The sequence below is a fragment of the Heterodontus francisci genome, chromosome 12, assembly GCF_036365525.1.
Source record: "Heterodontus francisci isolate sHetFra1 chromosome 12, sHetFra1.hap1, whole genome shotgun sequence".
NCBI classification, from domain to species: Eukaryota; Metazoa; Chordata; class Chondrichthyes; order Heterodontiformes; family Heterodontidae; genus Heterodontus; species Heterodontus francisci.
The window spans coordinates 85,240,041-85,264,849 of record NC_090382.1 but is presented as its reverse complement, the minus strand read 5'-3'; the positions used below and the strand labels follow the sequence as shown (position 1 = coordinate 85,264,849).

The 24,809-nt window shown below is 44.2% G+C and overlaps 1 protein-coding gene across 1 annotated transcript in view; it reads right to left on the bottom strand.

Moving 5' to 3' along the window:
* Window positions 1-5,790: 5,790 nt before the first annotated feature.
* LOC137375641 (organic cation/carnitine transporter 2-like) overlaps window positions 5,791-24,809 on the bottom strand; it is a 41,961-nt gene continuing 22,942 nt past the window's right edge. Inside the window, exons 2-3 of the mRNA XM_068043024.1 lie at window positions 6,338-6,478; window positions 5,791-5,859 (exon numbers count right to left, since the gene is read on the bottom strand). Coding sequence (XP_067899125.1) covers window positions 6,471-6,478 — 8 coding nt within the window. The 3' untranslated portion in view covers window positions 5,791-5,859; window positions 6,338-6,470. The remainder of the gene's footprint in view (window positions 5,860-6,337; window positions 6,479-24,809) is intronic.

The window sequence follows — 24,809 nt, the reverse complement described above, 5'->3', positions numbered from 1 at the left end:
AATGATGACCCTTGTGCTCAGGTGGCATTGTTTCCAGTGTCTCTGAGCCTCCTTGGCAGGGAGTCATCAGCCAATTCCCCATGGGATAAGGCTTATCCTCTAAAACGGATTTCAGATGGCTCCATGCAGACCTATGGCATCTGCAATTGCTGAAGGATGAAGGCGTCATGGCAGCTTCCAGGATAGTGTGCTCACACCTCCATGAAGCGCTTGATATGGTCACCAGCTGGACGGTTAGGGAGTGGAATCCTTTCCTATTGAGGAATCTCCCTGGCTGGCCACATGGGTGCAATCAGTGACCCCTGCACCTGAGGGGATCCGGCAACGGAGGCAAAACCCTATTTCCCTTTGAGCTTGAGTGCTGCTATCCACCGTAAATTCAATGTAACCCCCTGCCCTCTCTAACAGAGCATCCATTACCACTGTGATGTAATAATGTACTGCTGCCTGCGAAATGCCACCGATATCTGCTGCCACTGCTTCGAAGGACACAGTTGCAAAACAGTCAAAGGCCACTGTGACTTTTGCAGCCATTGGAAGTCCATGGTGATGGTTCCTGTGACTCCTTGGATGATCTTCATTGAGTGTACACAAGCTAGCAACCATTTGCCAGGACAGGTGCAGCCTTCTGTGGCATTTATGATCTGACATGTCCAAGTAGCTTCTCCTTTGGCAGTAAACCTTCTGCTGAGGGTATCACCTTCACTGCCTTTTTTTTAAAGAGATACAGCACTGAAACTGGCCCTTTGGCCCACCGAGTCTGTGCCGACCAAGAACCACCCATTTATAGTTCCAGAGATGTAGAGGAAAGGATAGCGAAGATGATTCTCGACAGGGGCGAGAGTAACAGGGTAGTTGTTATGGGGGACTTTAACTTTCCAAATATTGACTGGAAATACTATAGTTCGAGTACTTTAGATGGGTCAGTTTTTGTCCAGTGTGTGCAGGAGGGTTTTCTGACACAGTATGTAGACAGGACAACCAGGGGCGATGCCACATTGGATTTGGTACTGGGTAATGAACCCGGCCAGGTGTTAGATTTAGATGTAGGTGAGCACTTTGGTGATAGTGATCACAATTCGGTTAGGTTTACCTTAGCGATGGGCAGGGACAGGTATATACCGCAGGGCAAGAATTATCGCTGGGGGAAAGGAAATTATGATGCGATTAGGCAAGATTTAGGATGCGTAGGATGGGGAAGGAAACTGCAGGGGATGGGCACAATCGAAATGTGGAGCTTATTCAAGGAGCAGCTACTGCGTGTCCTTGATAAGTATGTACCTGTCAGGCAGGGAGGAAGTTGTCGAGCGAGGGAGCCGTGGTTTACTAAAGAAGTTGAAGCGCTTGTCAAAAGGAAGAAGAAGGCTTATGTTAGGATGAGACGGGGAGGATCAGTTAGGGCGCTTGAGAGTTACAAGCTAGACAGGAAGGATCTAAAGGGAGAGTTAAGAAGAGCAAGGAGAGGACACGAGAAGTCATTGGCGGATAGGATCAAGGAAAACCCTAAGGCTTTCTATAAGTATATCAGGAATAAAAGAATGACTAGAGTTAGATTAGGGCCAATCAAGGATAGTAGTGGGAAGTTGTGTGTGGAATCAGAGGAGATAAGGGAAGCGTTAAATGAATATTTTTCGTCAGTATTTACAGTAGAGAAAGAAAATGTTGTCGAGGAGAATACTGAGATTCAGACTACTAGGCGAGATGGGATTGAGGCTCACAAGGAGGAGGTGTTAGCAATTTTGGAAAATGTGAAAATAGATAAGTCCCCTGGGCCAGATGGGATTTATCCTAGGATTCTCTGGGAAGCCAGGGAGGAGATTGCAGAGCCTTTGTCCTTGATCTTTAGTCGTCATTGTCGACAGGAATAGTGCCGGAAGACTGGAGGATAGCAAATGTTGTCCCCTTGTTCAAGAAGGGGAGTAGAGACAGCCCTGGTAATTACAGACCTGTGAGCCTTACTTCGGTTCTGGGTAAAATTTTGGAAAAGGTTATAAGAGACAGGATTTATAATCATCTTGAAAAGAATAAGTTCATTAGCGATAGTCAGCACCGTTTTGTGAAGGGTAGGTCGTGCCTCACAAACCTTATTGAGTTTTTCGAGAAGGTGACCAAACAGGTGGATGAGGGTAAAGCAGTGGATGTGGTGTATATGGATTTCAGTAAGGCATTTGATAAGGTTCCCCATGGTAGGCTATTGCAGAAAATATGGAAGTATGGGGTTGAAGGTGATTTAGAGCTTTGGATCAGAAATTGGCTAGCTGAAAGAAGACAGAGGGTGGTGGTTGATGGCAAATGTTCATCCTGGAGTTTAGTTACTAGTGGTGTACCGCAAGGTTCTGTTTTGGGACCACTGCTGTTTGTCATTTTTATAAATGACCTGGAAGAGGGTGTAGAAGGGTGGGTTAGTAAATTTGCGGATGACACGAAGGTCGGTGGAGTTGTGGATAGTGCCGAAGGATGTTGTAGGGTACAGAGGGACATAGATAGGCTGCAGAGCTGGGCTGAGAGATGGCAAATGGAGTTTAATGTGGAAAAGTGTGAGGTGATTCACTTTGGAAGGAGTAACAGGAATGCAGAGTACTGGGCTAATGGGAAGATTCTTGGTAGTGTAGATGAACAGAGAGATCTTGGTGTCCAGGTACACAAATCCCTGAAAGTTGCTACCCAGGTTAATAGGGCTGTTACGAAGGCATATGGTGTGTTAGCTTTTATTAGTAGGGGGATCGAGTTTCGGAGCCACGAGGTCATGCTGCAGCTGTACAAAACTCTGGTGAGACCGCACCTGGAGTATTGCATGCAGTTCTGGTCACCGCATTATAGGAAGGATGTGGAAGCTTTGGAAAGGGTGCAGAGGAGATTTACTAGGATGTTGCCTGGTATGGAGGGAAGGTCTTACGAGGAAAGGCTGAGGGACTTGAGGTTGTTTTCGTTGGAGAGAAGGAGGAGGAGAGGTGACTTAATAGAGACATATAAGATAATCAGAGGGTTAGATAGGGTGGATAGTGAGAGTCTTTTTCCTCGGATGGTGATGGCAAACACGAGGGGACATAGCTTTAAGCTGAGGGGTGATAGATATAGGACAGATGTTATAGGTAGTTTCTTTACTCAGAGAGTAGTAGGGGCGTGGAACGCCCTGCCTGCAACAGTAGTAGACTCGCCAACTTTAAGGGCATTTAAATGGTCATTGGATAGACATATGGATGAAAATGGAATAGTGTAGGTCAGATGGTTTCACAGGTCAGCGCAACATCGAGGGCCGAAGGGCCTGTACTGCGCTGTAATGTTCTAATTCTAATTCTATACTAATCCTACATTAATCCTATATTCCCTACCACATCCCCACCATTTTCCTACCACCTACCTACACTAGGGGCAATTTACAATGGACAATTTACCTATCAACCTGCAAGTCTTTGGCTGTGGGAGGAAACTGGAGCACCTGGCAGAAACCCACGTGGTCACAGGGAGAACTTGCAAACTCCACACAGCCAGAACCCAGAACTAAACCTGGGTCGCTGGAGCTGTGAGGCAGCAGTGCTAACCACTGTGCAACTGTGCCTTCCTGCTCTTTATTCCTCACCCCGCACCCATTGCCCAGGGGTCCGCCTCTGCCCCTGGAGATGCTACTCTTCATTGCTAGTCAATCCTAACTCGGAGTAGCTTAATCCCATTTCCTGTTATGCTCTTCCTTTCTTTCAACTGGAATATGTAGTCTTCCTGAGGCCCAGAAGCCGAGTAACCCAATCACTCCCCACTCAAAGTCACTGCTCCTCACCACCAAAATGCCCTTGTCAATAGTGAAGAGATATTACAAATAACTCTCCTGACTCTGCACAGCTGGTTGCCTCTGGATGAAGGCTTTTTCTGAATCTTCCCTCTTTCATGGTGCCTCTTGCTGCTGTCCAACCATTCAGACTGGCCTCCCAGTGTGTTTACGCCTCTTCCTCCCTGTCGTGGTTCAGACCTTGTGTGGATCCCAAAGCCTGACAAAGAAAATTCAAAACTGGCCCCTAACAAGCTGACAAAAAACTCAGTAAGACACTTACCTGGCCATTAATTTCTTGGGCAGTTTGCCTTTTTGGCTTTTGGCCGAGCCTTTTAAACTTTGAACTTGCCAGATTCGCATCTGGAGAGCCGCACACCAACCCAAGGGGTAGGTTTAAATAACTGCCAGCCTCCATTCTCGCCCTTTAATCTAAATAAAAATCTAGGCCAGCCTGAGATTTAGAAATACTGAATAGCAGGAGCTTTACAAGTCAAATTCCATGAAATGAGGGGACAATTAAAGCAAATAAAATGAGAGCGGTTGTTCAACAACGTTTCACTGGAAGTCGGGCAGAATGTGAAAAAGATAATCCTAAATTCCGCCTGATAAATCCATTTCCACAAGCAATTAGTTCAGATGAAACAAATACAACGTGAAATGGATTAACAGTGGAATTTAACATTAAATAAAGAGGAAAAATGCTTGTACAAATCCTACAGGATGGATGAAAAGGAAGTGCACTGCAATGAATAATCGAAAATGCAGAGAAACGTAAAAAGGGTGATGAAAGGCACAAACAGAGACCTGGAAAAAATTTGGCATCTGACCTGACGATAACAAGAAAGAGTGATTTCCATAACCACCAGAGGGCAGTCAAAAAAATGTGCAAGATTAATGGACATGAAAAGAAGCATGAGCACAAAGCAGTAAACGTCCTGAATAGCTACTTTTTCCAAGTATTCACAAGACATGAACAAAATGCTTGGAAAGTAGTTTTCTTGGACAGGACCCAGTGTAACTATCCCCCATCCTAGTTTATGTCCTTACACTCATTCATGCCAGAGGTACGGCACGGGCAGCAGAAGGGCCAAGGATTTTCAGGTGTCTGGTTTGTAATACTTAGAATTCTTTTTGTGGTTTTCTTTTGCCATACTAAATTTTGTAGCTCATATTTTAATTTTTCTGCTGTTTTTCTGCAATTCAGTAATCCTCTGGTTCACACATCCAGCAGGAACATTCTTGCTGCCTGCCACATCTCAGAAGTTTTATGACCATCTTTCCACAGAAAGAGATTGGAAGAAAAAGCAGCCTCACAATTCCATGGCTTTTCTGCCAGTCTTCAGGGCCAACGTGGAATCACCAGAAATAAAAACAAGAAATGCTGGAACCACTCAGCAGGTCTGGCAGCATCTGTGGAAAGAGAAGCAGAGTTAACGTTGGAAGGGGTTCCGATGAAGGGTCACTGACCCGAAACATTAACTCTGCTTCTCTTTCCACAGATGCTGCCAGACCTGCTGAGTGGTTCCAGCATTTCTTATTTTTATTTCAGATTTCCAGCATCCGCAGTATTTCGCTTTTATTATGGAATCACCAGAACTTAGTGTCACACTGAGAGTGACAGAATCATTAAAAGTAATGAGAAAAAGGTTAATAAATTACTGAATAGTGTAGATACTTACCAAGAACAAAGGCAGCCACATAGTTTGAAATCTGTCCAAGACCCACAAGGAAATTAAGAATGCAGAATATTTCCCAGTTTGGAGAGAATGCTTGAAGTAAGCTGAACTCAGTTTGTACAGCCAGATTTCCAAGCAGAACTAACTTTCTCCCAAACCTGCAAAGAAGAAGCAAATAATGTTTCAATGATATACTACTGCAAAGTTATTAACATACACAATCTCATGATTACAGTTATTCACATGTTAAATCATGCACGTTTGTACATACAAAGGTATACATGCCATATCTAAATTCTCTCAGTTATACAGTCATATACTTTGGCGCAGATCTGTTCACTTGTACTTACATAAAATCACATGGAGATTGAAAATCTACAATCTTGCCGGCACACAACTGCCATAACACTGGCGAGGCTGCAACAGAAGAGTTAGAAATTACGTTGGGCCCCGGATATGCATGGGATTGTGGGATGGCTTGTTAGGAGTATAACCTGTGCTTACTTCAAAAAAAGTGACTAGTATAAGAGGGAACAAGCCTGGAGTTGGGGTCAGGAGGTGCCACATCTCTGGCCCTCAAAGAAACCCAGTGTAGAATCAGTAGAGACACACTTGATGAGATCATGCATACCTACCTGCCAAACAGTGGAATTGGTGCTCACCTGGGGGGAGGGAATTCTAGCTTGCACCCTGAAGGAAAGGATTTCCAATTTTATTTTTAAATGTCATGTCTCCTTTACAAAGGGGACTACAGAACAGAACCCAGCACCCATTCCCTATCCACCACTTTCCAAACACATTGGCAGACATGTGTCCTAGTTGTGTTCCAATGATTTTTTAAAAAATAATGTACTTTCACAATATGGTCATCACTGGCAAGATTGGTAATTATTACCTATCCCTACTTATCTTCAATAACAACTTGATACAACTGAGTAGCCTGCTGGACCGCTTCAGAAGGAAGTTGTCAACCACATTAGTGTGGGACTGGAGTCACATAAAAGCCAGACCTGGAAAGGATGGCAGGTTTATTTCCCTGAAAGACAAGAATAAAATAGTTAGCTTTTCATGACAATCCAACAGCTTCGCTTTTACTGATACCAGCTTTTTATTTCCATATTGTTTAAAACTGATTTCTGTTCCACTAAATGGAATTTGAGTTCATGCTCTCCTGGATTATTAGTTCAGGCCTCTGGATTTAGTCATATAACCAATACAGCATTATTTCCCAGTTATTGAGAGTGTCATGAAGACCCCACATGCCAAGAATGAGGCATATTAATTGTTTCATATGCACATTAATTTTAAACTGTTGTTGGAAGGAAGAGATGACTTGTTTAAAGAGATCAGCAGAGTCTGGAAAACATTTGCATACTAAGAGACAGTGCCTGGAGACAGTAGAACCCAAATAGATTTTGATCACCAGATATTGAATGTCTAAGGAAGCCAGCATTCCAGGGTCTCTGCTAAGACGGAGAAGCCACAAACACAGGAGTTTGTTAAAACAGCTCGTCACATGACTAACCTGCTGGCCCAGGTTTTGTTTGAACTGCTCACAGCACAGTTTTGGATCAGATTACAACTGAACTTGGAAGAAGAGAGCCTCTTTCCTGGTTAGCTCTCTCTCTCTCATGAATCTCCAGATCCACTGAAGATACTTAAACCTTAAGAGAGAAGGCTCCTACATCAAAACAAGTTTGAAAGCGTCCACTGGCCCCCAGCGAAATGGCAAGATAACTGTAATCAAAGACTCTAGGTCAAACTCAAAGTACAGTAAATAAACCCCAGCTTTTGCTTCAAACTTTTCCCGTTTATTCTTTCTACTTTTCTGTCTCTATCTGTGCATGCGTATATTGCGTATGCATGCTAGCGTGGTTGCGTCGCAGATTTGTAGTCGTTTTAACCGAGTTAGAGTTTTAAGGTTAATAAACATCCATCTTTCTTGTTTAAATCTAAGAAAACCTGTCTGGTTGATTTCTTTGCCTTACAATTGAAGAGCAGTGAACAAGGATTCACTGAAGGGGGAGCTAAAAACACGGTGTTTTAAAAATTGCACCCTGTTGCAGCCAAACCAGGAAAAGGCTGAGAAGGAATCCCTAGATCTCTTTCTCACCTGGTCGTAACAACAGGGTGTTGACCATTGCCTTGATAATGAAGGAACTGCACTTTTGCCATGTGAACTTTGGCACAGTCATCAATAGAGGCCCTGGGGGAGGTGCAATTCAGCCATTACAATGTAATCCACCTCTTTACAGATTTTTGGTCTTAACCAAGTGCCTTCAACCAAAATTGCCATGTGAATGATCATATTCGGCCTCCTCTCAAGGTCCTTTCCATTACAGATGTCAACATCCAGCCAATTCAGTTGATTCCACATTGTCTGAGTGTAGTGGACACAGTTAAGTTTACGGACAGCATCCTGGCTGTACAAGTAAAGACATGCTCATGCTAAAGACCTGCACATATGTGTCAGCTGATCCCTGAGCTAAATTGTTCCAGTATTATATTCACATTGAAGCATTTAAATAAGCATTCGTTATACAAACAGAGCTGAAAGTAACCGCCATCGGTATCAAGGTAACATTTGACTATGGTATCAAGGAGCCTTCACGAAATCGATGAAGGTCAAAGGGAAAGCCGTTTACTGGCTAAAGTTATATATAACACAAAAGATAGCTGTGATTGTGAAGAGTCCAGTCGTCAGAGCCACAAGAAAAGAGGGATTCTATTTTGTGGGACACTGATCAGTACTGGGACAGAAAGGAACTGTACCATTGGGACAGGCTTCACCTAACACAGGGTGGGACAAGAGTCTGAGTGGAAAGAATAAATAGGTCAGCCACAAGAACCTTAAACTAGTAAATGCTGGGGAGAGATTAGGTGGAAAAAGTATTTAAGTAATAGTATGAAACAAAATGAAGAGGAAGAGAGTAGAGTAACAGTCAGAAATTGTGCTTCAGGTACTGCAGATAAAGAGAACTCTAAAAGATGTAAAGCAGTTAAATCAGGAGAGAGAAATAAAAAAAATGTGAGTAAAATATTAGATTGGAAGGTTAGGAAAGGGTTTGTGGCCTTAGTAAGCATTCTTTATACAAGCACACGGAGTATAAGGAAAACACTGTGTGAACTGCAGATGCAAATTCAATTTGGAGGGTATGACATGGTGGCCATCACAGAGACATGGCTGCAAGATGGTCAGAACTGGGAACTAGGTTTACCAGCTTTAAGGTCTGCAGGAAAGATAGGGAAAATGGTAGAGGAGCGATGAGTAGTCTTCAAGATTGAGTATGAAATCATTTCAATAATAAAAGACGATGTAACGAGAGTTAAGCAGGCAGTGAAGACTTTTCCCACTAGATTTTAGGCAGCCAGTGGGGGTCCTGATGCCAGGCCAGAAACGCAAGGGGAACCCCACCTCGGCCATTTTGGGGACCGCTAGCTGCATTTTACTGCACAAGTAATTAACTGCATGGCACTAGTGTCTCCATCCCTTTAAGATGGGGATCCCACCTCCGAGCTGTCAGCTGATCAGAGGGCCAGCAGCTCAGCAGTCCCAGCAGTGCCACCGGAAGCAGTGGCCACTGGAGGGACTGTTGGAGGCCCAGGACCCACAGCAACGCTGGCATTTTGGAGAGGAGATAAGTGGAGGCGAGCTCATCAGGACAAGTCAAGCAGGCTCCGGCGAGGGAGGTGGTGGGAGGGGTGGGTGTTGGCACAGGGGGCCTTTGCCGCTGGGGGCCCTCCATGAACCACAGATTGCCGAAATAGGCAGGCCCCTCCCCCACCCCCAGCCCCACCAGCCTATAGAGAGGCTGTCTGGTTTTACTGAGTGATCTCCTGTTGGTAATTGGCCACTTAAGGGACTCAGTTGGCCACTGGGCAGGAAGGCCGCCCTTGGCGTTCCCTGCCCCTGACTAAATTGAATGGCGTCAGGAAGGCAATGGGGACTCCAACCACCGCCCACCCCTCTCACACCTTCCCTCACTATCTTATTCGTTCCCCCATGCCTCCCTGCCCATCCCTCAAGGGCTGATAAAATTCAGCTTTATGTGTTAAATTAAGAAGTAGCAAAGGTTTTAGGACTCTAGTGGGAGTAGTATATAGCCCCCCTTATAGCAGCTGTCAAGTGGTAGATTGTATAAATACAGAGAGTAAGCAATCATTTCGGAAAGGTAGAGTAGTTGTAATGGGGGATTTTAACTTTCACACAGCTTGGGACCAGCATACTAGCACGTGTTTCTTGGGTGTGCCCAGAATATTCTTTGCAAGTCCCCCACCTGCCAAGAATGAGGCACATTAATTTTGTCGCGAACATTGTTTTTAAACTCTTACTGGAGGAAGAAAGGATTTGTTAAACAGATCGGCCGTGGCTGGAAAAGACATTTGCATATTAACGGACGGTGCTTGGAAGGACAAAGGACCATTCCCTCACCTATTCAACTCACAATGGACCTTGATTACCAGGTATTGTGTGTAAGAGGAGCAATCCAGAGACAGCTAAAATGATACAATCCAAGACATGGTCAGACAAGTTAGTCACATGACTAACCTGCTTAGCAACCTGGATTTTTCTGAATTGTACAAACAGTTTGAACTGAGAGTGTCTGTTTTCTCCTGTACTGTTTGCTCCCATCTCTTTCTCACAAGCCTCTGAATCCACTGAAGACACATGAACCACAAGACAGAAAAGTCTCCTACAGCGAGCAAGGTTTAAGAAGAATACTGGGCCCCAACGAAAAGCAAAATCTACCTACAAGCAAGGACTCTACAGTGAGCTCGAAGAACCATAACAAAAACGCTTCAAATATTGCCTCAAACGTTTCCACTTTATTTTACTTATGGTCTTTTCTGTCTCTATTTGCATGTGTGTAACACGTATGGATGCTAGCGTGGGTGTGTCATGTATCCGAATTAGAGTTTAAGTTTAATAAATTTCAACTTTTCTTCTTTAAACCTAAGAAATCTTATTTGTGCTGGTTTCTTTGCTTTATAAATGGAAAGCAGTGAACAAAGATTCACCAAGGGGGAGCTAAAAGCACATTGTTTTAGAAATTAAACTCTGTTACGGTAAGAGCAGGTGAAGGCTAAGAAGGACCCCTAGACACCTTTCTCACCTGGTCGTAACAGGGAGCATGCCATTTTAGTTAAACATAGCTCATGACTTATTACTGAATCTAACAGCCTAACAGTGTGGAATATTTATCAAAGAGTGATTAAAATATGATTGAATTCATCATAGTGTTTAAAAGGGAGCAACAAGAAATAGCTACTGAGAGTCTAGATTCAGCTAAGGCTGACTTCAATGCAATGAGACAGAGACTGTCACAGCAAACTGGGCAAATCTCTTAATGGGGAAAATGACAGAAGATCAGTGAGAGGTGTTCAAAAAAAGAATTAAGTGTGATACAGAACCAGTTTATACCCCAGAGGGACAAGCAGTTTTCTTGTCAAAAAAAAAGCCATGGATGATGTAATGTATTCAATAGTCAGGGGAACCAACAGGTGTTTTGTGGTCATCAAGGTGAATCCAGGGTGGTGTGTTGCCTCTCTGGTGCCAGGTCAAGGATGTAATTGATCGGCTACAGAGGACCCTGAGGGGAGAGGATGAACAGCCAGAAGACGCGGTCCATATTGGTGCCAATGACATAGGTAGGAAGAGGGATATAATCCTGCAGAAAGAGTTTAGTGAGCTGGGTAAGAAATCAGCAAGCAGGGCCTCAAAAGTAGTAACCTCCAGATTACTCCCAGTACCACGAGCAAGTGAGGATAGAAATAGGAGGATAATGCAGATGAATGCATGGCTGGAAAATGGTGCAGGAGGGAGGGCTTTAGATTCCTGGGGCACTGGGACTAGTTCTAGAGAGGGTGGGACCTGTACAGGCCGGTCGGATTGCACCTGAACAGAGCTGGGACAAATTTCATTGCAGGGCAATTTGCTAGTGCTTTTGGGGAGGGTTTAAACTAACTTTGCAGGGATGTGGGAATCAGAAGATAATACAAGTGAGGAATACCAAGGTGTACAGAGAACTGGAAGAGACAGATAGAACTAGAGTAGGAAATAGCAAAGTATTAGGTGGGGTCAGGGTGAGAGTGTTAGACAGTATTAGAAAAGAGAGTAGTTCCATATTAGATGGGAGTGGACTGAAAAGTTCTACAAGGAAAGTAAAGACAGGATTACAATGCATGTGTGTAAATGCATGAAGTGTGGTGAATAAGGCTGGTGAGCTACAAGCACAAAAGTGTGAGAATATAATGCAGTAATAATAATGGTATCGTGGCTTAAAATGGTGTGGACTGGGTGCTTAATATACAAGAATATAAAGTGTTCATTAAAGATAGTGAAGGAAAAAAGGGAGATGGGATGGTGGTCCTGATTATGGAAGGCATTGTAGTGTTGGAAAGGAAGGATGTCCTTAAATGGGCAAGGACAGAATCCATTTGGTTAGAGTTGAGGAGCAAAAGCTGTATGACCATGCTAGTAGAGGTATTCAGACACGTGCAAGAACTATAGAGTGGTGATATTGGGAGACTTTAATTAACCAAATATAGATTGGAATAATTTTAGAGTAAAGGGTAAGGAGGGGGAAGAATTCCTAAAATATGTTCAGGAGAACTTCCTTGATCAATATGTACTTTGCCCAATGATAAAAGAGGCATAAAAACAAGAAATGCTGGAAATACTCAACAGGTCTGGCAGCATCTGTGGAGAGAGAATCAGAGTTAATGTTTCAGATCAGTGACCCCTCATCAGAATGTTATCTCTGCTTCTCTCTCCATAAATGCTGCCAGACTTGCTGAGTATTTCCAGCATTTCTTGTTTATCTTCCAAATTTCCAGCATCTCATACAGAGATACAGCACTGAAACAGGCCCTTAGGCCCACCAAGTCTGTGCTGACCATCAACCACCCATTTATACTAATGCTACATGAATCCCATACCCCCTACCACAATTCTCCTACCTACACTAGGGGCAATTTACAATGGCCAATTTACCTATCAATTGACAAGTCTTTGGGAGGAAACTGGAGCACCTGGTGGAAACTCACATGGTCACCAGGAGAACTTGAAAACTCCACACAGGCTGTGCCCAGAACCAAACCCAGGTCACTGGAGCTGTGAGGCTGTGGTACTAACCACTGTGCCATCCATATCTGTTGCATTTTGCTTTTGTGGACCAAGTATCTGTGGGGGAGCACTTGGGTAAGGGTTACTATTGTATCATAAGGTTTAGACAAGTAATGCAGAAGAGCAAGGAACCAAATAATGTAGAATGTCTACATTGAAATAGGACTAATTTCAATGCAATGAGAAGGGATCTTAGCCATGGTAGAATGGAACCAAAGACTGGCAGGAAGAGCTGTATCGGAATGGGTTATCTTTAAGGAAGAGATGCTTCAGGTACTGGCTCAGAGCATTCCAACAAAGTTGAACTGTAGGGGAACCAAGAACAGGGCTCTTTGATTGACAAGGGAGGTAGAAATGATGATGAAACAAAAAAGAGGGTGTATGATGCATGTCAGGTGAACTCTTTAAGTGAGAACTAGGGCACATACCATAAGCTGAGAGGGAAGGTGAAGAGGAAAATAAGACCGGCAAAAAAAGAATATGAGAATAGAATGGCAGTCAACATAAAAGGGAAACAAAAGAGCTTCCACCAGCAGGTAAATAGTAAGAAGAAGAGTGGGGCCTATTAGAGACAGCGAGGAAGGTGGTGGCATAGTGGTGTTGTTGCTAGACTAGTAACCTAGAGACCCAAGGTATTGTTCTGGGGAAATGGGTTCGAATCCCATTACAGCAGAATGTAGGATTTAAATTCAACTAATAAAAATCTGTAATTACAAAGCTAATGAATCCATTGATGATTGTTGAAAACCCATCTAGTTTACTAATGCCCTTTAAAGAAAGAAATATGGCATCCTTTCCTGGTCTGACGTACATGTGACTCCAGACTCACAATAATGTGGTTGACTCTCAAATGGCCTAGCAAACCACACAGTGGTATCAAACTGCAACAAAGCCAAAAAGGAATGAAACTGGACAGACCACCTAGCATTGACCTTGACACCAAAAATGACCATGGCAAACCCAGCCCTGTCAACCCTGCAAAGTCCTCCTTACTAACATCTGGGGGCTTGTGCCAAAGTTGGGAGAGAAGCAACAACCTGACATAGTCATACTCACTGAATCATACCTTACAGACAATGTCCAGACACTACCAAAATCATCCCCAAGGATATCCTGAACCATTGGCAGGACAGACCCAGCAGAGGTGAAGACACAGTGGTATACAGTTGGGAGAAGGTTGTCCTAGGAGTTCTCAACATCGACTGCAGCAAGCCAAACATGGGCAAGGAAACCACCCACTGCCGCGCCCGCCCATGGTGAACACCACTTGGTGGAAGCATTGTGGTTGGCAAGGGCACAGAATGTACTCTGGGTGGGGGGACGAAAATGACAAGGAAACCTCCTGCTATTACCACCTATGGCCCTCCCTCAGCTGATGAGTCAGTATTCCTCCATGTTAGGCAGCACTGTGGGTGGCAAGGGTGCAGAATGTACTCTGGGTGGGGGACTTCAATGTCCATCACCAAGAGTGGCTTGGTAGCACCACTACTGGCTGAGTCCTAAAGGACATAGCTGCTAGACTGGGTCTGTGGCAGGTGATGAGGGGAAAATATACTTGACCTCAACCTCACCAATTTGCCTGCTGCAGATGCATCTGTCCATGACTGTATTGGTAGGAGTAACCACAGCACAGACCTTGTGGACACAAAGTCCTGCCTTCAAATTGAGGATACCCGCACCCCCCCACCCCCCACCACCATCGTGTTGTGCGGCACTGCCACCATGTTAAATGGGATAGATTTTGAACAGATCTAGCAACTCAAATCGGGGTATCCATGAGGTGCTGTGGGCCAGCAGCAGCAGCAGAATTGTACTCAACCACAATCTGCAACCTCATGGCCTGGCATATCCTCCACTCTACCATTACCACCAAGCTGGGGGACCAACCCTGGTTCAATGAAGAGTTCAGGAGGGAATGCCAGGAGCAGCACCAGGTATACCTCAAAATGAGGTGCCGACCTGGTGAAGCTACAACCCAGGATTACTTGCGTGCCAAACAGCGTAAGCGGCATGCGATAGAGCTAAGCGATCCCATAATCAATGGATCAGATCTAAGCTCTGCAGTCCTGCCACATCCAGCCATGAATGGTGGTGGACAATTAAACAAATAACTGGAGGAGGTGGCTCTACAAATACCCCCATCCTCAATGATGGGGGAGCCCAGCACATCAGTGCAAAAGATAAGACAGAAGCATTTGCAACAATCTTTAGCCAGAAGTGCCAAGTTGATGATCATCTTGGCCTCCTCCTGAAGTCCACAGCATCACAGATGCCAGTCTTCAGCCAATTCAATTCACTGCACGTGGTATCAAAAAATGGCTGAAGGCACTGGATACTGCAAAGGCTATGGGTCCTGACAACGATCTGCAATAGTACTGAAGACCCATGCTCCAGACTTGCCGCACCCCGAGCCAAGCTGTTCCAGTACAGCTACAACACTGGCATCTACCCAGCAACGTGGAAAATTGCCCATGTATGTCCTGTATACAAAAAGCAGGATCCAGCCAATTAACCCCCCATCAGTCTACTCTCAATCAACAGTAAAGTGATGGAAGGTGTGCTATCGACAGTGCTATCAAGCAGCACTTGCTTAGCAATAACCTGCTCAGTGACGCTCAGTTTGGGTTCCGCCAGGGCCACTCTGCTCCTGAGCTCATTATAGTCTTGGTTCAAACATGGCCAAAAGAGATGAACTCAAGAGGTGAGGTGAGAGTGACTGCCCTTGACATCAAGGCAGCATTTGACCAAGTATGGCATCATGGAGCCCTAGCAAAACTGGAGTCGATGGGAATCAGGGGGAAAATTCTCCGCTGGTTGGAGTTGTACCTGGCTAAAAGAAGATGGTTGTGGTTGTTGGAGGTCAATCATCTCAACTCCAGGACATCACTGTAGGAGTTCCTCAGGTCGTGTCCTAGGCCCAACCATCTTCAGCTGCTTCATCAATGAACTTCCTTCAATCATAAGGTCAGATGTTCGCTGATGATTGCACAATGTTCAGCACCATTCGCGATTCCTCGGATACTGAAGCAGTCCGTGTAGAAATGCAGCAAGACCTGGACAATATCCAGGCTTGGGCTGATAAGTGGCAAGTAACATTTGCACCACACAAGTACCAGGCAATGATCATCTCCAACAAGAGAGAATCTAACCATCTCTCCTTGACATTCAATGGCATTACGATCGCTGAATTTCCCACTATCAAAAACTTGGGGGTTACCATTGATCAGAAACTGAACTGGAGTAGCCATATAAATAATGTGGGTGTACCTACCCTACATGGACTACAGCGGTTCAAGAAGGCAGCTCACCACCACCTTCTCAAGGACAATTAGGGATGGGCAATAAATGCCGGCCGAGCCAGCGAACCCCACATCCCAGGAACGAATAATATAGGAAAAAAATTATATGCCAGTGGAGGGCATTAATTTGGGTTTCACTTGAGCACATATAAAGAGACACTTATTGAAACTGTTTTTTTGAATTAGGAAATGTATGATTATAATGTTTCACTCTGTAAATAAATGCATGACTGAAGAAAGATTGGGTCCAGTACTATCCTTCAGCTACTTTCTTTCCAGAATAGAACACACATAACCAAATTTGCAAATGATGCAAAAATAGGTGACATTGTAGGCAGGTTATATGGAAGCTTAAAATTACTGGAGATATGAATAGATTAATTCAATGGGCAAAACCATGACATATGGAGTTCAGTGTAAGCAAATGTGTGGTCATCCACGTTGGATGCTAAAAAGGATAGAGCAGGATATCTTCTAAAGGTTGAAATGCTAGAATTAGCGAAGGTCCAAAGAGACTTGAGGGTCCAAGTACATAGATCATTAAAATGTCATGGAAAAGTACAGAAAATAATCAAAAAGACTAATGGCACGTTGGCCTTTATATTTAGGGGAATAGAATACAAGGGCACAGAAGTTATGCTTTAGCTATACAAAGTCCTGGTTAGAACACACCTGGGGTACTATGATCAGTTCTGGGGACCACACCTTTGGAATGATATTTTGGCCTTGGAGGGGGTGCAGCATAAATTTACCAGAATGATATTTGTACACCAAGGATTAAATTACAAGGAGGGATTATACAAACTAGGGTTGTATGTCCTGGAATTTAGAAGGTTAAGGGATGATTTGATCAAAGTTTTCAAGCTATTGAGAAGAACACATAGGGTAGATAGAAACTATTTCCACTGGTTGGAGAGTCCAGGACTAAGGAGTGTTATAAACATATTAAGAGTCAGATCTTTTAGGAGTGAAATAAGGGAATACTTTTACCTGCAACAGGTGATAGAAGTTTTGAGCTCTCTTCCATAAATGGCAATTAAAGTTAGATCAATTGCTAATTTTAAATCTGAAATCATTAGATTTTTCTTATCCAAAGGTATTCAGGGATATAGGGCAAAGGCCTATGGAGTAAGGTTGCAGATCAGCCATGATCTTGTTGAATGTCGAAAATGGTTCGAGGAGCTAAATGGCCTGTTCCTATGATCCTCGGATGTTGAGGGGTTCCTGTAGGAAATGTCTTCAGCCACTTCAACAATGATCTAACTTCCATCGTAATGACATGACTGAGGATGTTGGTTGATGAATACATAGTCTACAGCTCCATTCAGAACTCATCCAATAATGAAGCTGCCATGCTTGGTCTACAGCAGAAAGTGATTTACATCCAGGCTTATGTGGACAAATGTCAGGTAATGCTCATGCAAGTGTTGGATAATGACCACCTAGAACAAGAAGAGAAAACCCCATCATTTGCCCTTGATGGTCACTATTGATCAGAAGTTTAACTGGACTAGTCATATCAACACTATGGCTATGAGAAGAATAGAGTAGCATATTCTGCGCTGAGTGGCTCATCCACTAAAGGCTCAAGGCCTCTCAACAAGGCTCAAATCAGGAGTATGATGGATGGTTGCGGCCCCAACAACACTCCGGAAATACAACATCATTCAGTACAGAACAGTTCCCTTGATTGAGATCAGTAGACTGTACCAACAGTATTTATGATTACCATCACCAGTGTACAGTAGCTGCAGTATGTATGATGTATAGGATACACTGCAGCTACTCAGGAAGGTTATTTTAACAGCATCTCCCTCCCCTTTAACCTCTACCACCAAGAAGAACAAAGCGCAATAATGTAATATAAACAGAAAGTGCTGGAAAACCTCAGCAGCATCTGTGGAGAGAGAAGCAGAGTTAACGTTTCAGGTCAGTGACCCTTCTTCGAAGAAGATGCTGCCAGACCTACTGAGTTTTTCCAGCACTTTCTGTTTTTATTTCAGATTTCCAGCATCTGCAGTATTTTGCTTTTATTTTAAATGCAATAATGTTGTGGTGACAAGTTATCCTCCAAAAAACACACCTAATTTGGATATACATCACCAATTTTTCTTCACCACTGGTCAATTTCCCGGAATTTCTTACATAATACCATTGTGGGAACACCGTCATCATTAGGACTGCAACAGTTCTAGAAGAAATCATACAACTATCTTCTCAGGGCAATAAATGCAGCAATAAATTATTATCCACATTCCAAGATTTTTTTTCATGAACCCACTCATGAACCCACTCATGAACCTGCACAAAGCATTCAAGTTTGAACACACAAATTCCCACAAACACTCATTCACAAATCCATATCCAAAAAGTCTGATCACAGATATGGAAATAAATTGCCATTTCAAATAAGTACTGTCCTTTTAATCTTATACACAAATTATTTGGTAATGTGGCAAAGTAAAGCACAAGGGACAGAAATGAAGGAGGTGAAATCGCACTTTGTGATAGTAATGAAAGAGTTAATATGTTTGGTAAAATACAAGAGACAAATGCAAACAACTGCATTTCTACAATCAAAGTGGTTTAACTTTGCAGAATGTTTTGTTTATAACCCATGAATTTTGTCATCAGGTTTTAAATACTGATATCAGTATTTACTGACGTATACTGAGTCACCCATTTGAATACATTTGGTGTAGAATGTAGTCACCTTTTCACACATGTCTCTCAGGTTATTTTATCTGCCCTTTCTAAGTACCCAGCACAGAGGTACAAAATCAATAGGCAATAGTTAAACAATTTCTACAATAAATAATTACATTGAGTCATGTGTGTCAAGTGGGGAGGGGAAGGAAGAGGACAAAGTTGGGGCAACTGACAAGTTTGCACGGCCATAGCATGAATTTTGGACTATTTTATCCCACTGGCCTCGTCACCATATTCCAGGGCTGACTCCTGCCTGAACCCAGAGGAAGAATGAGGAGGCCTGCTGGTGAAAGTGAGATAATGGGCAGTGGGAGGTCACCTTTGGGAACTTGAGAGACTGTTCCTCAGTGTTAATATTGGTCATGGTACGGAGAAGGGAGAGGAAGTCTGTGACTGGGAAACCCAAGGTTTCCTTGTGGGACCTAAAGAAGTAATACTGTTCCTCTTGATCTACAAGGAATCTATTAGAATTGTAAATTAAATTATCTTGCTGTGCCTCTTCTGGCTTAGATTCAGTCAGCAACAGTTTTCCAGAGTGCAGTCAGTATTCTGCATAATTCATATCACCCAAGATTAAAATCACTTTGAAGTTTGAATGGCATTATCATACCCAGACTTTTGTACATTTGTTAGGAGCCCACTTGCCTGCAACAAATCTCGAACACACTTCCTCAAACTCAGGAGTTAAAATATCGACCATTGGGAATGCCGTACAAACAATAAGGCAAATACTCAGCTCCTATTTTAACAGTGTCTCACCCACAAATGTTAATTGTATATTAATTGTGTATAATTGTATGCAGGTGCTGGGAATTAACTGGGCATACACTTAAGCCCTTAGAAATAGATGCAGACTAAAAGTGTGTTTGTTGAATTAAAAGGTATATGCTTGTAATGTGTAACTCTGTAAATAAATATAATTGTAAATAAATATAAAAGCATGTAAAGATTGGCTCCAGTTCTCTCCTTCACCAACTTGCTTTCTAGAATAGAACACCACATGCCCTGCTTTTGCCCGTGCAGGATGCTAACAATTGGGCAAATCAGTCTTTCTGGCAGAGTTGAATAAAGGAAATAACTCACCTGTCTGACAACTAGAACATAGAACATAGAACAGTACAGCAAAGTACAGGCCCTTCGGCCCACGATGTTGTGCCGAACCTTTAACCTACTCTAAGATCAAACAAACTACGTACCCTTCATTCTACTATCATCCATGTACCTATCCAAGAGTCGCTTAAATGTCCCTAATGTATCTGCTTCTACTACCACCACTGGCAGCGCATTCCACGCACCCACCACTCTCTGTGTAAAGAACCTACCTCTGACATTTCCCCAAAACCTTCCTCCAATCACCTTAAAATTATGCCCCCTGGTGATAGCCCTTTCCACCCGGGGAAAAAGTCTCTGGCTATCCACTCTATCTATGCCTCTCATCATCTTGTACCCCTCTATCAAGTCACCTCTCATCCTTCTTCGCTCCAATGAGAAAAGCCCTAGCTCCCTCAATCTTTCTTCGTAGGACATTCCCTCCAGTCCAGGCAGCATCCTGGTAAATCTCCTCTGCACCCTCTCTAAAGCTTCCACATCCTTCCTATAATGAGGCGACCAGAACTGAATACAATATTCCAAGTGGTCGAACCAGGGCCTTATAGAGCTGCAGCATAACCTCGCGGCTCTTAAACTCAATCCCCCTGCTAATGAAAGCCAACACACCATACGCCTTCTTAACAACCCTATCAACCTGGGAGGCAACTTTGAGCGATCTATGGACATGGACCCCAAGATCCCTCTGTTCCTCCACACTACCAAGAATCCTGTCTTTAAGCCTGTATTCCGCATTCAAATTCGACCTTCCAAAATGAATCACTTCACACTTTTCCAGGTTGAACTCCATCTGCCACTTCTCAGCCCAGCTCTGCATCCTGTCAATGTCCCGTTGCAACCTACAACAGCCTTCCACACTACCCACAATTCCAGCAACCTTTGTGTCATCGGCAAACTTGCTAACCCAGCCTTCCACTTCCTCATCCAAGTCATTTATAAAAATCACAAAGAGCAGAGGTCCCAGAACAGATCCTTGTGGAACACCACTGGTCACCGAGCTCCATGCTGAATACTTACCATCTACTACCACCCTCTGTCTTCTATGGGCCAGCCAATTCTGTATCCAGACAGCCAACTTTTCCTGAATCCCATGCCTCCTTACTTTCTGAATGAGCCTACCATGGGAAACCTTATCAAACGCCTTGCTAAAATCCATATACACCACATCCACTGCTCTTCCTTCATCAATGTGTTTTGTCACATCTTCAAAGAATTCAATAAGGCTTGTGAGGCATGACCTACCCCTCACAAAGCCATGCTGACTGTCTCTAATCAAATCATGCTTTTCCAAATAATCATAAATCCTGTCTCTCAGAATCCTCTCCAATAATTTGCCCACTACCGACGTAAGACTGACTGGTCTATAAGTCCCAGGGTTATCTCTATTCCCTTTCTTGAACAAGGGAACAACATTTGCCACCCTCCAATCATCCGGTACTACTCCAGTGGACAGTGAAGATGCAAAGATCATCGCCAAAGGCGTAGCAATCTCTTCCCTCGCTTCCCCTAATATCCTTGGGTATATCCCGTGTGGCCCCAGGGACTTCTCTGTCCTCATATCATTCAAAATTTCCAGCACATCCTCCCTCTTAACCTCAACCTGTTCGAGCATATCAGCCAGTTCCACGCTGTCCTCACAAACGACCAGGTCCCTCTCACTAGTGAATACTGAAGCAAAGTATTCATTTAGGACCTCCCCTACCTCCTCCGACTCCAGGCACAAGTTCCCTCCACTATCCCTGATCGGCCCCACCCTCACTCTGGCCATCCTCTTGTTCCTCACATAAGTGTAGAATGCCTTGGGATTTTCCTTAATCCTACCCGCCAAGACTTTTTCATGTCCCCTTCTAGCTCTCCTAAGTCCATTCTTCAGTTCCTTCCTGGCTACCTTGTAACCCTCTAGAGCCCTGTCTGATCCTTTCTTCCTCAACCTTAAGTAAGCTTCCTTCTTCCTCTTGACTAGCTGTTCCACATCTCTTGTCATCCAAGGTTCCTTCACCCTACCATCCCTTCCTTGCCTCATCGGGACAAACCTATCCAGCAGTCGCAGCAAGTGCTCCCTAAACAACCTCCACATTTCTGTTGTGCATTTCCCTAAGAACATCTGTTCCCAATTTATGCTCCCCAGTTCCTGCCTAATAGCATTGTAATTCCCCCTCCCCCAATTAAATATTTTCCCATCCCGTCTGCTCCTGTCCCTCTCCATGACGATAGTAAAGGTCAGGGAGTTGTGATCACCGAAATGCTCTCCCACCGATAGATCTGCCACCTGGCCTGGTTCGTTGCCAAGCACCAACTCCAACATAGTCTCCCCTCTAGTCGGCCTATCTACATATTGAGTGAGGAAACCTTCCTGGACACACCTGACAAAAACTGCTCCATCCAAACTATTTGCATTAAGGAGGTTCCAATCAATATTAGGGAAGTTGAAGTCACCCATGACAACAACCCTGTTACTTCTGCACCTTTCCAAAATCTGCCTCCCAATCTGTTCCTCCATGTCTCTGTTGCTATTGGGGGGTCTATAGAAATCTCCCAACAAAGTGACTGCTCCTTTCCTGTTTCTGACTTCCACCCATAATGACTCAGTAGACAAACCCTCCTCGACGACCTCCCTTTCTGCAGCTGTGATACTATCCCTGATTAGCAATGCCACTCCCCCACCTCTTTTACCTCCCTCCCTATTCCTTTTGAAACATCTAAACCCCGGAACATCCAACATCCATTCCTGCCCCTGTGATATCCACGTCTCCGTAATGGCCACAACATCGTAGCTCCAAGTACTGATCCATGCTCTAAGTTCATCACCCTTATTCCTGACACTGCTTGCGTTAAAATAGACACACTTCAACCCATCATACTGGCTGCAACTTTGCCCTGTCAACTGTCTAACCTTCCTCACAGACTCTATGCACTCGGTATCTGCCTGTTCAACAGCTACCCCATCCACTGATCCGTAGCTCCGGTTCCCATCCCCCTGCCAAACTAGTTTAAACCCTCCCGAAGAGCTCTAGCAAACCTTCCGCCCAGGATATTGGTGCCCCTCCAGTTCAGATGCAACCCGTCCTTCTTGTACAGGTCCCACCTTCCCCAGAAGGTATCCCAATGATCCACATATCTGAATCCCTCCCTCCTGCACCAGTTCTGTAGCCACGTGTTCAGCTGCACTCTCTCCCTGTTTCTAGCCTCACTAGCACGTGGCACCGGTATCACTCCTGAGAATACTACTCTGCTCGTCCTGCCTTTCAGCTTCCAAACTAACTCCCTATATTCACTTTTCAGGTCCTCATCCCTTTTCCTAGCTATGTCATTGGTACCGATATGTACCACGACCTCTGGCTGCTCCCCCTCCCCCTTAAGAATCCCGTAGACTCGATCCGAGACATCCCTGACCCTGGCACCCGGGAGGCAACATACCATCCGGGAGTCTCGTTCGCAACCACAGAATCTCCTGTCTGTTCATCTAACCACGGAATCTCCTATCACTATCGCTCTCCTATTCTCCCCCCTTCCCTTCTGAGCCACTGGGCCAGGCTCAGTGCCAGATACCTGGCCAATGTGGCTTTCCCCTGGTCGGTCGTCCCCCTCAACCGTATCCAAAACGGTATACTTATTATTGAGGGGAACTGTCCAGCAAAAGGCGGTGGCACAGTGGTGCAGTGGTTAGCACTGCAGCCTCACAACTCCAGCGACCTGGGTTCAATTTTGGGTACTGTCTGTGCGGAGTTTGCAGTTCTCCCTGTGACTGTGTGGGTTTTGGCCAGGTGCTCCGGTTTCCTCCCACAGCCAAAGACTTGCAAGTTGATAGGTAAATTGGCCATTATAAATTTCCCCTCGTATAGATAGGTAGTAGGGGAATTGAGGGAAGGTGGGGATGGGGTACGAATATGGGATTAATGTAGGATAAGTATAAAAGGGTGGTTGATGGTCAGCACAGACTCAGTGGGCCAAAGGGCCTGTTTCAGTGCTGTATCTCTAAATAAATAGGAACTGACCAGCACTCCCATGAAGAATACAGACATAGAAAACAGCTCTTTCCAGTCATTGTTACACACCAAGTCCCACTGAAATACAAAGAGAAATGAATAGCTCCACTAATGTGGTTTTGGGAAAATTACTATGATGTCAGTCTATGGTCAGTGGCAACACCTCTAAGCCAGGAGACTAAGGGTTCAACAAGAACAATGAAAACTTGTATTTATATAGTGCCTTTAATGTAATAAAATGTTTCACGGTGCTTTACAGGAGTGTTACAAAACAAAATATGTCATTGGACCACATAAGAAGATATTAGGGCAGATGACCAAAAGCTTGGGCAAAGAAGTAGGTTTTAATAAGTGTTTTAAAGGAGGAAAATGAAGTAGCGAGGTGGAGAGATTTAGGGAGGGAAGTCCAGAGCTGAGGGCCCAGGCAGCTGAAGGCAAGGCCACCAATGATGGATGAATAAAAGTAATGGTGCTCAAGAGGCCAGAATTAGATGAGCACGGATAACTTGGAGAGTTGTGGGGCTCGAGAAGATACAGAGTTAGGGAGGGCAAGGTGATGGAAGGATTTGAAAATGCAAATAACAATTTTAAAACTGAAACATTGCTTCGTCAGGAGCCAATGTAAGCCAGCGAGCAGAGAGATGATGGATGAAAGGGACCTGGTGCGAGTTAGGACATGGCCAATAGAGTTTATGGAGGTTAGAAAGTGGGAAGCTGGCCAGGTGTGCATTAAAATAGTCAAGTCTAAAGGTAACAAAGGCATGGATAAGGGTTTCAGCAGCAGATTAGCTGAGGCATGGGTGGAGTTGGGCAATGTTACGGAGATGGAAATTGGCATTAGTGGCGGCAAATCCCATTCCAGAGGCTTGAGCACGTTATCTAGGCTGAAACTTCAGTCAGTACTGCGGGTGTGTTGTGTTTTGGATGAGATCTTAAACTGTGATCCCATCTCCCCTCTTAGATAGATGTAAAACATTCCATGGCACTACTTGAAAATGAGCAGAATAATTTTCCAGACAACATTTATTCCTAACCCAACATTACAGAAGCAGATTATATTTTATTTATTTAATTTGGAGATACAGCACTGAAACAGGCCCTTCGGCCCACCAAGTCTGTGCTGAACATCAACCACCCATT